This window comes from Gastrolobium bilobum, unplaced genomic scaffold (genome assembly GCF_033153095.1).
Source record: "Gastrolobium bilobum isolate Gb01-03AN ecotype WA unplaced genomic scaffold, APGP_CSIRO_Gbil_v1 utg16185, whole genome shotgun sequence".
Taxonomy (NCBI): domain Eukaryota; kingdom Viridiplantae; phylum Streptophyta; class Magnoliopsida; order Fabales; family Fabaceae; genus Gastrolobium; species Gastrolobium bilobum.
Window position 1 is genome coordinate 321,914 of NW_026899733.1, and position 13,341 is coordinate 335,254.

General features: G+C 32.4%; 1 protein-coding gene across 1 annotated transcript; it reads left to right on the plus strand.

Moving 5' to 3' along the window:
* The first annotated feature begins 3,356 nt into the window (after nt 1-3,356).
* LOC133293155 (auxin-induced protein X10A-like) lies at nt 3,357-4,193 on the plus strand. Its single transcript, XM_061491694.1, has one exon. It carries the CDS (start codon nt 3,431-3,433, stop codon nt 3,887-3,889), a length of 459 nt encoding a protein of 152 aa, XP_061347678.1. The 5' UTR covers nt 3,357-3,430; the 3' UTR covers nt 3,890-4,193.
* The last annotated feature ends 9,148 nt before the right edge of the window (nt 4,194-13,341 follow it).

A 13,341-nucleotide genomic window follows, 5' to 3' on the forward strand; every position in this document is an offset into this window, starting at 1 on the left:
CTAGAAAAAAAAAATCAATTTAATCAAATACTATTTATAATCATTTCTGTTTTCTGGGGGAAAATAAAAATAAAAAACATTTCTAGAACCTTGTCATTCACACTCTAAGTAACATGAAATAAATTAATAAATATGTGTTTATTTTGAAGGAAAAAAATAGACAAAGTTAAGCCCGTGCGGTAGAATATTCCTTTGCAAAGTATAAATCTGTAGTTCTCTACCTTACATATGTACAAATGTCCAGCATTTCACCCAAAAAATAAGCAATCAGATACATAAATAATTTTGATATGGTAACAGTATTTTTCAAGTTAGCTATATCATCAACCGAAATTAAGTTAGCTATATCATCTTTTCTTATCTCCCCACCAAGCTAGACATCTCGCGACTATAAATATAAATGTGTTAATCAAAAGTATATGTCTTGTAGATGAATAAATCTGTTTACACAAAATTTGATTTGAGCATCAAAGTATCTTGTGGGTACACCTTCACCTTATTTCAATGAAAACCCATATATTAAAGTTGCATCAAACTATTTGTGTAGAGGAAGATCATATGGTCAGCTCAACCAGATAAAAATGGTTATCATCACACCAATAGAATACAAATCATAAAAGCAAAGTGAAATGAATCTCTTCCAAGTTGATAAAAAGACAAATCACCTCGAAACTTACCATCTCGCTACTCATGCTCTCAGTATAAGTAACGAGCTGAGGGGGGTTCTGACCTGGAATAAATATATTGAAATATGAGGCCCATACTGAAAGCCTTCGTCATTAAGAGAAGGCTCAGTCGACAAAGGTTGCTTGCCATGATTGCTTCTACAAAACTTCAAAAGCTTATCTCACTCACCCACAAAAACCAATTAGAAAGATTATCGCCTCACCACTTGCAAGCTGGTTATCTCTCCTCATCTCTCCACTAAGTTGGACATCTCTTTACTATAAATATGAATGTGTTAACAAAATATACACATATTCTTCTACATGAATTAATCTACTTATACAAAATCTGACTTGAGCGTAAGAGTGTCTTGTAGGTAAAACTCACTCCTTGTTCCAGTGAAGACTCATGGGTTAAAGTTGCATCAAACTATTTGTGTAGAGTAAGATCACATGATCAGTCCAACCAGATAAAAATGGTTTTGATCAACTCATAAAAAAAAGTTCAAATTGATATATAATTATTACTCTATTAATAAATGACTAAGATTTATTGCATGATATGACGATCTCTAAAATCAGACGTTATAGGAATTCATTAACGTCACTTATTGATAATTATCTAAATAACCCCCAGTTTCCAGGGACAACGACCTTTTTGCCATGTTATTGGCAAAAAAATTATCGAACTGCCACGCTCTAGAAATAATTTTTCAAAATGCCACGTCGCGTAACTCGCTACCACACCTAGCAAGTTAGGTTTGGATACTTGGCAGCCAATTTGAGGCTGCGTAAATCACTAGACAGTCCAACATTTTTTCCTAGTCAACGTGTCAGACAACCCTTTTTGAAACTGCAGTCCACTTGGCATAAAACGCTAGGCAGCATGGCGCGTTACATTTTTTAAATATTATTATTTTATATTAGATATTTGTTTAAATATTTTTGTTTTATATAATTTGTTTTAGGACTTAAAATCATAGATTTGATGATATTTTAATAATTTGTTAGTTTTTACTAGTGCAGAGATTAAGACCTAGGATACATGATATATTTTATATTTGTTGAATGAGTGAGTTAGGATAGGTAAATTATAGGATAATTCATATTGTTAGGATTTTGAATTAATTTTATGGGATAAATTAAAATTATAGGATGATATATTTTATATTATTAATTTTATATTTTGAATTTAAATTATAAAAAGGATGTTAACATTGATTTAAATATTTTTGTTTTCAATAATTTATGTCAATTGAATTTATTTTAGGACTGTAAACCCAATGACAGATGACATATTTTTTTTAAAATTATTACGGCTGTTGGATTGTATTTATTTGAAGACTTGAAACTCATAGGACAGTTTACATAATTATGTTTTTCACTATATTAATATTTATGAATAGTATGATTAATTTTTTCTATAATTTTTTGAAATAGATTCATGGGTACCCCTATGATTTCCCACCTTACGAGGAGCATGAGCCTGCAACTCCTGGTTCCCCAGGTGGTTCCGCAAGATCTATTGAGTTCAACTCATATTACCACCTCTAGTTGCATCTACTACTAACGCGATATATTCATCCTTAACATTCTCCATCGGAAACCAATTTTCTTTACCCAAGGCGCATCGAGCAGTCAATTGAGACAAAGATTGACTCCATTGTAATTTTAATTTTTTATATATTGTCTTCTTCAATTCAATAAAACTACACCGCATGCTTATTTGAATTATTTTTGTATCTCCTTCAAAAACTTGTCCATTATGACCAAAATATTTCCTCACATTGTAATATATTAAAGCAATTATTGAATCATTGTCGTCACTCATTTTGAAAAATTTAGATAAAAAATACATAAGGAAATAAATGTAAACTCTTTAGATAATTCAGATTAAATTTTGCATTTGGTTAGAGGGGGAAGGTGTATATATTAAACATACTCGCTGCAATGTTGGGCGTTGTACACGTGGCATTTCCACGTAAGACGCTATGCAGTGTGTGTGGCGACTTTAGCCACGTGTTAGAATGTGCCACGTAACACGTCATGCTATTCATCATTTTATGCCAAGTGGACTGCAGTCTCAGACTGGACAGACACGTTGACTGGGGGGCGGGGGGAATGTTGGACTGTTGGGCAATTTACGTGGCCTCAAACTGGCTGCCATGTGTCCAAACCTAAGTCACCAGTGTTGTAGCGAGTTAGGTGACATAGTATTTTGAAAAATTATTTCTAGAGCGAGGCAATCCGATAAATTTTGCCAATAACGTGGCAAAAATCGATCCCAATTTTCAAGTTGATAATTTTGTAGTTTTTATTTATTTATGTATTTATTTATTGGGAAAAGCATTTATCGTTTTAAAGGAGGTAAATTTGTATGATTTTAGATCTTAACCGTTGATTTTCGTCAATCAACAGTTATAATTTACCAAATCTAATTATATAATAAATTGGTAATTCATAATAAATTATAACCATTAATTGACGAAAATCAAATTTTAGGATCTAAAATGACATAAATTTATATTTTTAAAAGGAAATATTCTTCACTTAATTATTTTAAACAAATAATAGTGGTGCTGTGGTGGCATCTTTGGAGAGAGAAGGGAAGGGTAGTTAAGTCGATGAATTAAGTATAAGAAAAAAATCATTCCTTTTTCTGTATTCAAATCAAAACTTTAAAACCAAAGCGCTCTCTGCACTGGAAACACCACAATCTTTTCTGTTCCTCTCTGTGGTTCCTGCCTTTTGTTGTGTTGTGTCCAATGGCAGGTGCGATGAAGAATGTCGATAAGATTCGCCAAATCGTGCGTCTCAAGCAGATACTGATACGGTGGAAGCATATGAGCCTCCGCCGTCGCTCCTCCGAACCCAAGCCATGTGCCACCACAACTCGACGACCACCCTCTGGATTCGTCTTTGTCTATGTTGGACCAGAACGCAAGCGTTTTTCAATTCCTGCGCGGTTCCTTAACCTCCCTATATTCGCGGGTCTCCTCGAGGAAACCGAGGAGGAGTTTGGCCTCCGAGGTAACTGTGGTTTGGTTCTGCCTTGCCAAGTTCCTTTCTTCACAGACATCGTCAAGCATCTCCAGAAAGATGAGCATAAGTACGGAAATTTTTCTCTCCAAGAGTTCGTGAATATGATTTCTGATTTGGGTTCTGATTCTTGCAAGGAAAACGTCATTGCTTTTGCTCCTCTGTTGCAGAAAGCAAAGGTTTAAGATTTGCCAGTTTTCATTTGGGGAAACTTAGAATCTGGATTTGTAAATATTTGGGGAAACTTAGAAGAATCTGGATTTGTAAATGAAGACAGGAATTTGTTTTTTTCTTTTTCTTTTTATATTGGGTTTTTGGTTCTAAACATCCTTGAAACCATTTCCCTATAAATTTCAGTGGGTGGGTTTCAATGAGATGTGGTTGAACTTGGCCTTTGGTAGATTGGGTTATTTTCACTATTTCTTATAATTGATGCCCAATATTTTTCTGTTAATGACAATGATCAAATTTTAATGATCAATGAGAGATTTCATGGTTCATGATAGCTCTGGATCTGTGTTTCACTTTCCCTGGTTTTTTTTTTTTAAAAAAATTTCTTTACTGTAGAGAAAGTACTATTGGGTATGTATGATTCATATTTCACGTTTAGATGAGAATTTTGTAAACAAAGTTAGCAGAAAGTCAAGACCAATAAATGTCTGATATTGTTGTAGACCCCTGACTCATTAACTACTCATGGCTGAGTCATTACATTTATTTTTTTCTTAATAATTTGGACTCTCCCTTTCCTCTACCTATTTTCTCCATTTGTGTGTCAATTTCAAAAAAGTACATATCTTCCTGCAATTAGAATTCTTAGAATTGCTTTTCATTTACCAAATAGACACTGTAGTCAGCAAATAGTAAACACGCTTCTTTCTTTAATCGAACATGCATTTTGAAATTAGAAAATGAAGAGCCATACTTTAGTAGGTATTCGAAATGAACTGTAGCGGAAGCTTAATCTATATCATCATTCGGGAACTAGAGGCACTTTCGTGTATTTTAGGACTACCCTACCGCACTCATTGTCATTCTTATTCTCTATACTGGCGCAGAAAGATTCTATAAATGTTTTCGAGTTGAATTTTAGCAAAAGGAATCTCATCTTTCTTTCATGTTTTCTTATTTTTGAATTGTATATCTTTTATCCCCATCTCAGGCACTTTACCCTCAAACCATAGATTCCGCAGATGTTAACAAAATCACCGCTCTTTTTTTTTTTTTTTCGTTTTGTTTGTTATAGGATCAAATGTTCGGCATGTGTCAATCCATGGCTTGAGGGATTCTGTTGATCTTTCTAGTTTTAATAAAAGTTATGTGCTTTTGCTCACTAACTTAACTTGAATTGAAGTTTTCGCACATGAGTACAGGTGTTGGATTTGATAAGATTCTCGTTCTTTTGTTTGGTTCTTGAAATTCGTCTTTGCATCCCTGAAATTTTCTATTTTGATCAGAGGGAACTGTAATTATTACTTAAATGAATTCCTCTTTTTTTTTTTTGAAATAGAAATGAATTCCTCTTTATCATCTATGATTTATGACTATTAAGTACAAGTGGCAGGACAGATACTATTGGGCATCGTGATTAACATGCTAGGCCGACCATATACAATCCGAATATAGCTTAAAATCATGCGAATTGCATACTTTAATTTAAAATAATGGTATATTCTCATTAAATATCGTCCGAATAATATTTACTTCATTTAGTAATTAAGAAAAAATTTAATGCCAAGTCTATCCCTTGTTTAGGCGTTTTGTTACCTTATTAACTTTATATTTTTCCTAACCCCCACCCTTATATAAACCAGGCAATATATATATATATATATATATATATATATATATATATATATATATATATATATATATAGAGTTTACATTTCTGCACCTGCTATACGTGCAGCAATCAAATACTTGTCATATATATGTAAAAACATTAAATGCGGGGAATCATAACCATGCAAAAGATAAAAGCATTAAATGTGGAAAATCATAACCATACACATGTCGTTGCTATACGTAAAACGGCCGCAGAAATGATTATATATATATATGAGGCAGGATCCTTTGACACCGGTGTCAAAGAAAAAGTTTGACACCTCATATGAGAGCCATTAGATTAAAAAAAATAATGGTGTCACATGCTTACAAATCAGAATCGTTGATTTTTTTTAATCTAACGGCTCTCAGATGAGATGTCAAACTTTTTTTTTGACACCGGTGTCAAAGGATCCTGTCTCTCTCTCTCTATATATATATATATATATATAGAGAGAGAGAGAGAAAAAAAAAAGGTAGGATCCTTTGACACCAGTGTTAAATTTGAAATTTGACATCTCATCCGAGAGCCGTTAGATCAAAAAAGATCAATGACTCTGATTTGTGAGCATGTGACACCATTGATCTTTTTTGATCTAACGGCTCTCAGATGAGGTGTCAAATTTCAAATTTGACACTGGTGTCAAAGGATCCTGGCTCATATATATATATATATATATATGGGGTTTATATTTCTACAGCTGCTGTACGTGCAACAATTAAATACTTACCATATATATACTTGAAAGCATTAAATGCAGGGAATCATAATCATACAAAGAATGAAAGCATTAAATGTGAAAAATCATAACCATACAAATGTCGTTGTTGTACGTAAAGCGGCTGTAGAAATTATTTTACGTATATATATATATATATATATATATATATATATATATATATATTAATTATTCGATTAGTTTGATCAAATTGGGTAGGATCACAACCCCACAAGTGAGACAAATATTTTTTCTGTCAAGTTTTGGACACAATTGCATACTCAGAACTCAAACTTGAAATCACCGGTTAAGTTTATTCATGTGCTTAAATGGTAGTTTAAATACATTATTCTAGAATTTCATTATCTATGATATGACGAGGATTTCTTATAACTTTTTTTGAAAAGCAAACAGGAAACATAAAAACAAAAAAAAAATAAACTAGGAACACCTCCTAGACCAAACTACTTCTACATAATCCTTTTTTTTTTTTTTTTCTTATAACTTTAGGTTGTTAATGATCCGCTCCAACACTAAAGCTCATTTGGATGAGATTTTTTCTTCTAAAAGCTATTTTTTTGAAGAAAAAAAAAACTATCTCACTATATATGACAGTTTGGATGTTTGTTTTTAAAAAAATAAATAAAAGGCAAAATTTCTACTTTTTTAGAAGCTAAAATTTTTTACTTTAAAAAAGTAGAAGTCAAAAGCCAACTTTTTTTAAATCCAAATTGGCCTCAATACCAACCCCATCAATCTAACCTTCGCCATCATCACCAACACACCCCACCATCTTGCTAACGTTGTCACCACCACAACCTCAATCAATATGTTACGATTGCAGCTTGATAATGGTTACCATTGTAGTATTAATAATAGTTTTTGTATTTGAATTGTGTCACAATAGGATAAGCGCTTAACAATTTTATGATTTGTAACTATTTAGGCATTTAAATTGTTAATGTTACAATAGTAGCACTGATGCTACAATCGTAACACAATCTCACCTTCATCATTGTCGCTGTCAAAGCAACCATAACCACCATCATTACCACCTTGTCGCCACCTATAGCATCGTTGTTGCCGCCACCGCCATCACCCCACCTCCGCCATCATCATCATCCCATCTCCACTACCACCATTACCACCTTTGCTACCTTCAAATCTTGCTCGCAAGATTTATTTTCACATATCCTTTTTAATAATTTTATACATAAAAAGTACTTTTTAATTTTAATGTCCAAACAATATATTTAGTTAAAACTGTTTTTGATGTACTACATAAAAAATATAAAATATATCTAACTTTTAAAAAAATCATTCCAAAATAAGCAGGACATAAGATGTCATTGTTTCAAAAATTCATCCAAACGGACCTTAACTTAAGGTGGCACTTGGAGGATGCATAAAACTTGTGTGAGGAGGAAGATGTGGTGAATATGAAGATGGATTATTGGGGCAATGGTGTGGGTATAAAATATCTTCAACACTAAGATTGAGTACATCATTTGCTAATATCATGTAATTCCAATTTTATATATTGATCTTCACTTAATATTTAAATTTTTTGGTTGAATTAGATCTTTACATGATTTTAGTAAGATTTGTGACTCAGTGATCATGAGTTTGATCTTTACCAGCTATATTTTATCAATAAGTGATTGAATATTTAGGAATCTTATAATACGTTTAGGTGAAATTACATTATTTAAACCCAATAAACTCTTCTCGATCTTGTGTGAGAGGGCATAATGGAAAATTAAAATGTAAAATATGCTCCGTGTGAATTGTTGCGGGTTAGGAAAAATATAAAAAATAAATTTAATCATGTTAAAAGACCCGTATGTGCTATTATGTGACACTTAATAAATTAAAAACATCACATAGTCAAACATCTTTAATTAGCTGATACCATATACACCGTATCATCTTCATTCTATTTTTGATTTTGATGTAACCAAATATTGTTTCTTTTAAAAGATGCCACGTGGGTAAATACCACTTCATGTGATACTATAACATGTGGCATAAAATTTAAATAAATATTTTTTATCAGTGGACATTGGTGCCACGTGAATAAGATGTGTTTAGTGAGTGACTGTTCACTTTTCCACGAGGTAAAAATTATCTAAAATCGATAAAGAAGAAGTTTAAAGTTTACTACAATTTAACATGCAGTTTATAATATTTTTCTAGTTTGTTCACAAAGTAAAATAAAAAAATCTCTCATTCACTATATGAATTCTCAATAATATTTTTCTATTGGGATCCAACGACAAGAAAGGATATGCTGACTCCTCAAACAAAAACCCCATCTACTATAAAAAATTTGCAAAATCCATCTTGGATGGAGGACTTTGTCTTATCATAACGAGGAACTGCATGCATTGACATGACACATCTATAATTACTAATTAATTTCTTTGGGCAGTGTTTGGTTCAGGTTTAATTTTGGATCCCCATCCATCTGATGTTGACATTCTATGTTGCCAACGTTTGGTAGCAGAGTCACAAAAACTTACCCACCAAAATGTTTTCCCCAGCCTTTCTGATTTGCATGTAAAAAAGAAAATTTTGCACTATTGAAGAAAGTCATTTGCGAAGTGATAATCCAAGAAAACTAGGGAAATGAAAAAAGTTGAATAAAAAATATAACTTATTTACCCTTTTCTGACTACATCCATGCAATCTAACCCTCAACTACAAGCACCCAAAGTACATCTCTGAAATAGCAAATGAAATCAGCGAAAAGCATGACTGAATATCTGCTTCGATGGTTGTGTTTGGTGCTGAGGTCACAAAACTGAAACTTGGTTTTCATTCATAGTTTCACTCCAATTGTGAAAATCTGATTTGATGGTTCTTTTGAGCTCACTATAAAAAAACTTGAGAACACAAGATATGTATGTGCAGAGAGAAAAGAGACGCAGAGAGAAAGAGACTCGTATGTGCAGATGTCAAGACGTTCGAAGGTCGACGCACACTCAAGTGGAAGTGTTTTAAAAAAGTTCTTGACATTCAAACATTTAAGTATAATGATTGGTTCCGTCATTTCTATCCATTTTTCCATCATTATTTTACCTTCAACCAAACAAAGACTCACAAAATTTAACCCAAATTTTTCGGTAAAATTTCGCCCAACCAAACGACCTTTTTTTAACTTTTCTGCCTAACTCATTTTCCCATCATATTCCTAGTAATTTTTTTTTTCTAGTAAAAAAAAATTATCCTAAACCAAACGCACACTTTTATTAGCCAGGTCAATTCCCTCGGGTTATCCCAATATTTACTAAGGAATATGTCAATTGTCATGTATTATACGATTTTTTTTCTTTCTTCCTGAAATAGTCTACATATTTAATTTTTAAAAATTCAATTAGAATATTAAAAAGAATTAAATAGATAAAATATTTGAAACTTAACAATATGATATGTATAAAAATTAAATTAAAAGGTAAATGCTTGTCCATCCTTATACCAAAATGTTCTCTGTTGATACTATCTCATTCTGCTTTGTGCAACTCAAACGATAAGTTTCAAGCTGCGCAACTGTTGTTCTACCTTCACTTCTATTCTGATTTTGGTATCGTTGTCTGTGAAATTAAACTATGTACCACCACTTAAGCTTTGTTTGGGAGTTAGTTTTAGGAGGGAAATGAGAGGAAATGGAGGATTTTATTAATCTCTTCCTCATTTGAGAGTTTTAAAAAGTGAGGGAAAGGAATTGAGGATTTTTACAAAATCCTCCAAAACCTTTCTTCTTCTTAAAATTAAAGTTCTCTCAATTTTTGAGGGTTTAAGGGAGAAAATATTATAAATTGTTTATCCATCCTTAGCATTAAAATGTGAAAACTACATAAGTGTGAATCATTTTTCAAATATGGCACTACTAGAAAAGTCTCAAATACCGACAAAATTTATCTACAAAAAATATTATATCGAAAGCAGTGACAAAATTTTCAACTAAAATCATATTTCGTCGAAAATAGAGACGAATTTTTTTCTTCGAAACTAAACACAAAATTAGAGATGGAACAAGATTTGCTCGTAATAACTTATAATGATTTTTGTCGGATCGGTTCAGTGTGTGTGTGAAATACCCATGTCTCTATCCGTTGTTTCCTGCTAGTTCTTACATTTCGGTTTCATTCTGAACCGAACTGGTGCATTCGGTTATATTCGAACCGAACCAGTCACCAATCGCACTGCTTGGTCACTGTCCGTCGTCGCGGTTCGTCGGCGGCGTTTCATCATGGCTTTTCAGTGTCTATAAATAGATGCTCCTCCTTCAGAAAATTCATCCAATTTTTTGCACTGTTACTCTGCCTGATTTTTCCTTCATCCGTGCATGCATTCTCCTTTAATTTTTGTGTGTAATTCCTCTGGAATTCAGTTGTGTTCGTTCGAGCTATTAACTGATAGTGCCATCATTCTTCAGACGTAATCCATTATATCTTAGGAGACAAATGTTCATCAACCTTGGCATCAGTGAAGGAACAAATTGTCTTAAGGAGACACTTTCTGTGGGCTCAGATTTTACCATCGTTATGCAAACTGCATATTGCATACTTCCTCGTTACCGATATACCGTGAACCTGTTCTAAATTTTTTCAATTGCACCGTGTTCATGATTAGTAATCTCATCTACTTCATACATGGGTTCAAATCTATTAGTGATTTTAATTACCACCACTGTCTTCTATACAACAATTTTAAGACAATTTGGTGTTTTGAACTTGTGATTAGTATATTTTGCTTTTCTGTTTTAGATATTGTTTATTATTTACTGTGCGATTACTGTATTAATCTATGTGTTTGATTAATTCTAGTTTCTGTTTGTGTATCATAAATGGCAAGTGTAAGTATAAACTTGGTTAATCCTACTGCTTATGTTCCAATGCATGCTGACAAACCCAAAAAATTTAATGGGACAAATTTCAAGGGTTGGCAATAGAAGATATTGTTCTATTTGACTACTTTGAGTCTGACACGTTTCCTCCAAGAAGATGCTCCTAAGTTGGATGAGGGGGAACAACCTAACAAGGAAAAATGTTGTTGTCATTGATGCTTGGAAGCATTTTGATTTCCTTTGCCGAAATTATATTCTCAATAGTCTAGACAACACACTGTACAACGTGTATAGTACATTGAAGACCAGTAAAGAACTATGGGATAGTTTGGATAATTAGTGTAAAATCGAGGATGCTGTCTTAAAGAAAATTATAGGGTGCAGATTCTTAGACTTCAAGATGCAATACTCTAAATCTGTTCTGAGTCAAGTTGAAGAACTTCAAGTGATTTTGAATGAAATTCATGCTGAAGGAATGTCTCTTAGTAAGTCTTTCCAAGTTGCTGCTTTCATAGAAAAAATATCAAATTCTTGGAAAGATTTCAAGAATTATCTCAAGCATAAGCGCAAGGAATTGTCACTTGAAGATCTGATCATGAGATTGAAGATATAGGAAGATAATAAGATTTCTGAAAAGAAGAATATTTGTGACCAAAAATTTCGTCACAAATTTTGTAACAAATGACAATTTTCGACAAAAATAATCAAATTTCGTCACAAATAAATTTGCGACTCAGGAATTTGTGACGAAATTTTATATGTAGTAACGAAATTTGCGACACTAATAAGATTTTTTCTTGTAGTGAATGCTATGGTCTCTAAGGCCAATATTGTTGAAGAGGGATCAAGGTCAAAGAAGCGAAAATATTATGAAGAAGGAAATGCTAAGCAAGGAAAAGGCAAAAAGTTCAAGGGCAATTGTTACAATTGTGGAAATTCTGGCCACCGTGTAAGGGACCCAAGAAGGAACAAAAGAAACATCAGAGGAAGCCACAAGAATTCAAGAAGAAGAAGATCACCCAAGCCAACATGGTTGATATTGCTGATAAGGTTGAAGATTTGAATTTGACAGCGGTGGTGATGGAGTACAATTTGGTGGGAGATACTAAGGAATGGTGGGTGGACACTGGTGCCACTAGACATGTATGTTCAAACAAGTAGATGTTCTCCTCTTATACTCCTACAAATAATGATGAGAAACTTTATATGGGTAATTCATCTACTTCAAAAGTTGAAGGTGTAGGGGAAAATGACTTTGAAGACGACATCTGGCAAGATAGTGACACTCAATGATGTGCTCCATGTGTCTGATATTCGCAAAAACTTAGTTTATTGATCTTTGTTGTGCAATAATGGTTTTAAATTTGTATTTGTTTCTGATAAGTTTGTACTTACTAAGAATGTTGTGTATATAGGAAAGAGTGGTCTTAATGAGGGCCTTATGTGATGAGTGTAACCAATAACAACAATATTAATAATACTAATACTTTTGTTTACTTGCTTGACCCATTTTCACGGATTGGCAGATGACCTCTTGAGTTCAATCCATTTTGTCAACTTTATATAAATAAGATAAGGTGACACTTAAAATAATATAACTTGTATCGTGCATTATTTTTTTCTTTTGGGAGGGGTGGAAAGTGTTATGCATTATTTTATGCGTAATAAAATTAGGATAATAAAAATATTATTGATCTTTTCATCTTTAGGCACTTTGAATAAAAAATTGTAATTTTAACAAGAATTTAGATATTTACATTGTCACCCGATCGATTCATTTTCGTTTTTCAATATTTATATTATTTGAATAAATAAACAAAATACATTTTTTTCTTATACCTTATTTTAACAAATCAAATTAACTCTCAAAAGCTATATATATATATATATATATATATATATATATATATATATATATATATATATGAGGAGTATATTTTGACATTATTGTTTTGGATTTTATTAGTCTCATTTAACATAAGATAGTTATCTTATGTTGTAGAGAGAAAATAGATGAGTCCCACCATTATAAGAAAAAAAGAAAAAGGTGGGATACCAAAATCAAAGTGAGAGAACATGAGAGAAGAGAAGATATCTTATGTAAAATGAGAGTAATTTTTTTCTATTGTTTACTCTACTCAGTAATTTACTTCTTATTTTGGTTTTGTTACAAAAATTTCCATGTCATAATGGGGGGAGAAAAACGTCAAATAATATGTTGTTTTGAGATTTAGACATGTTATTA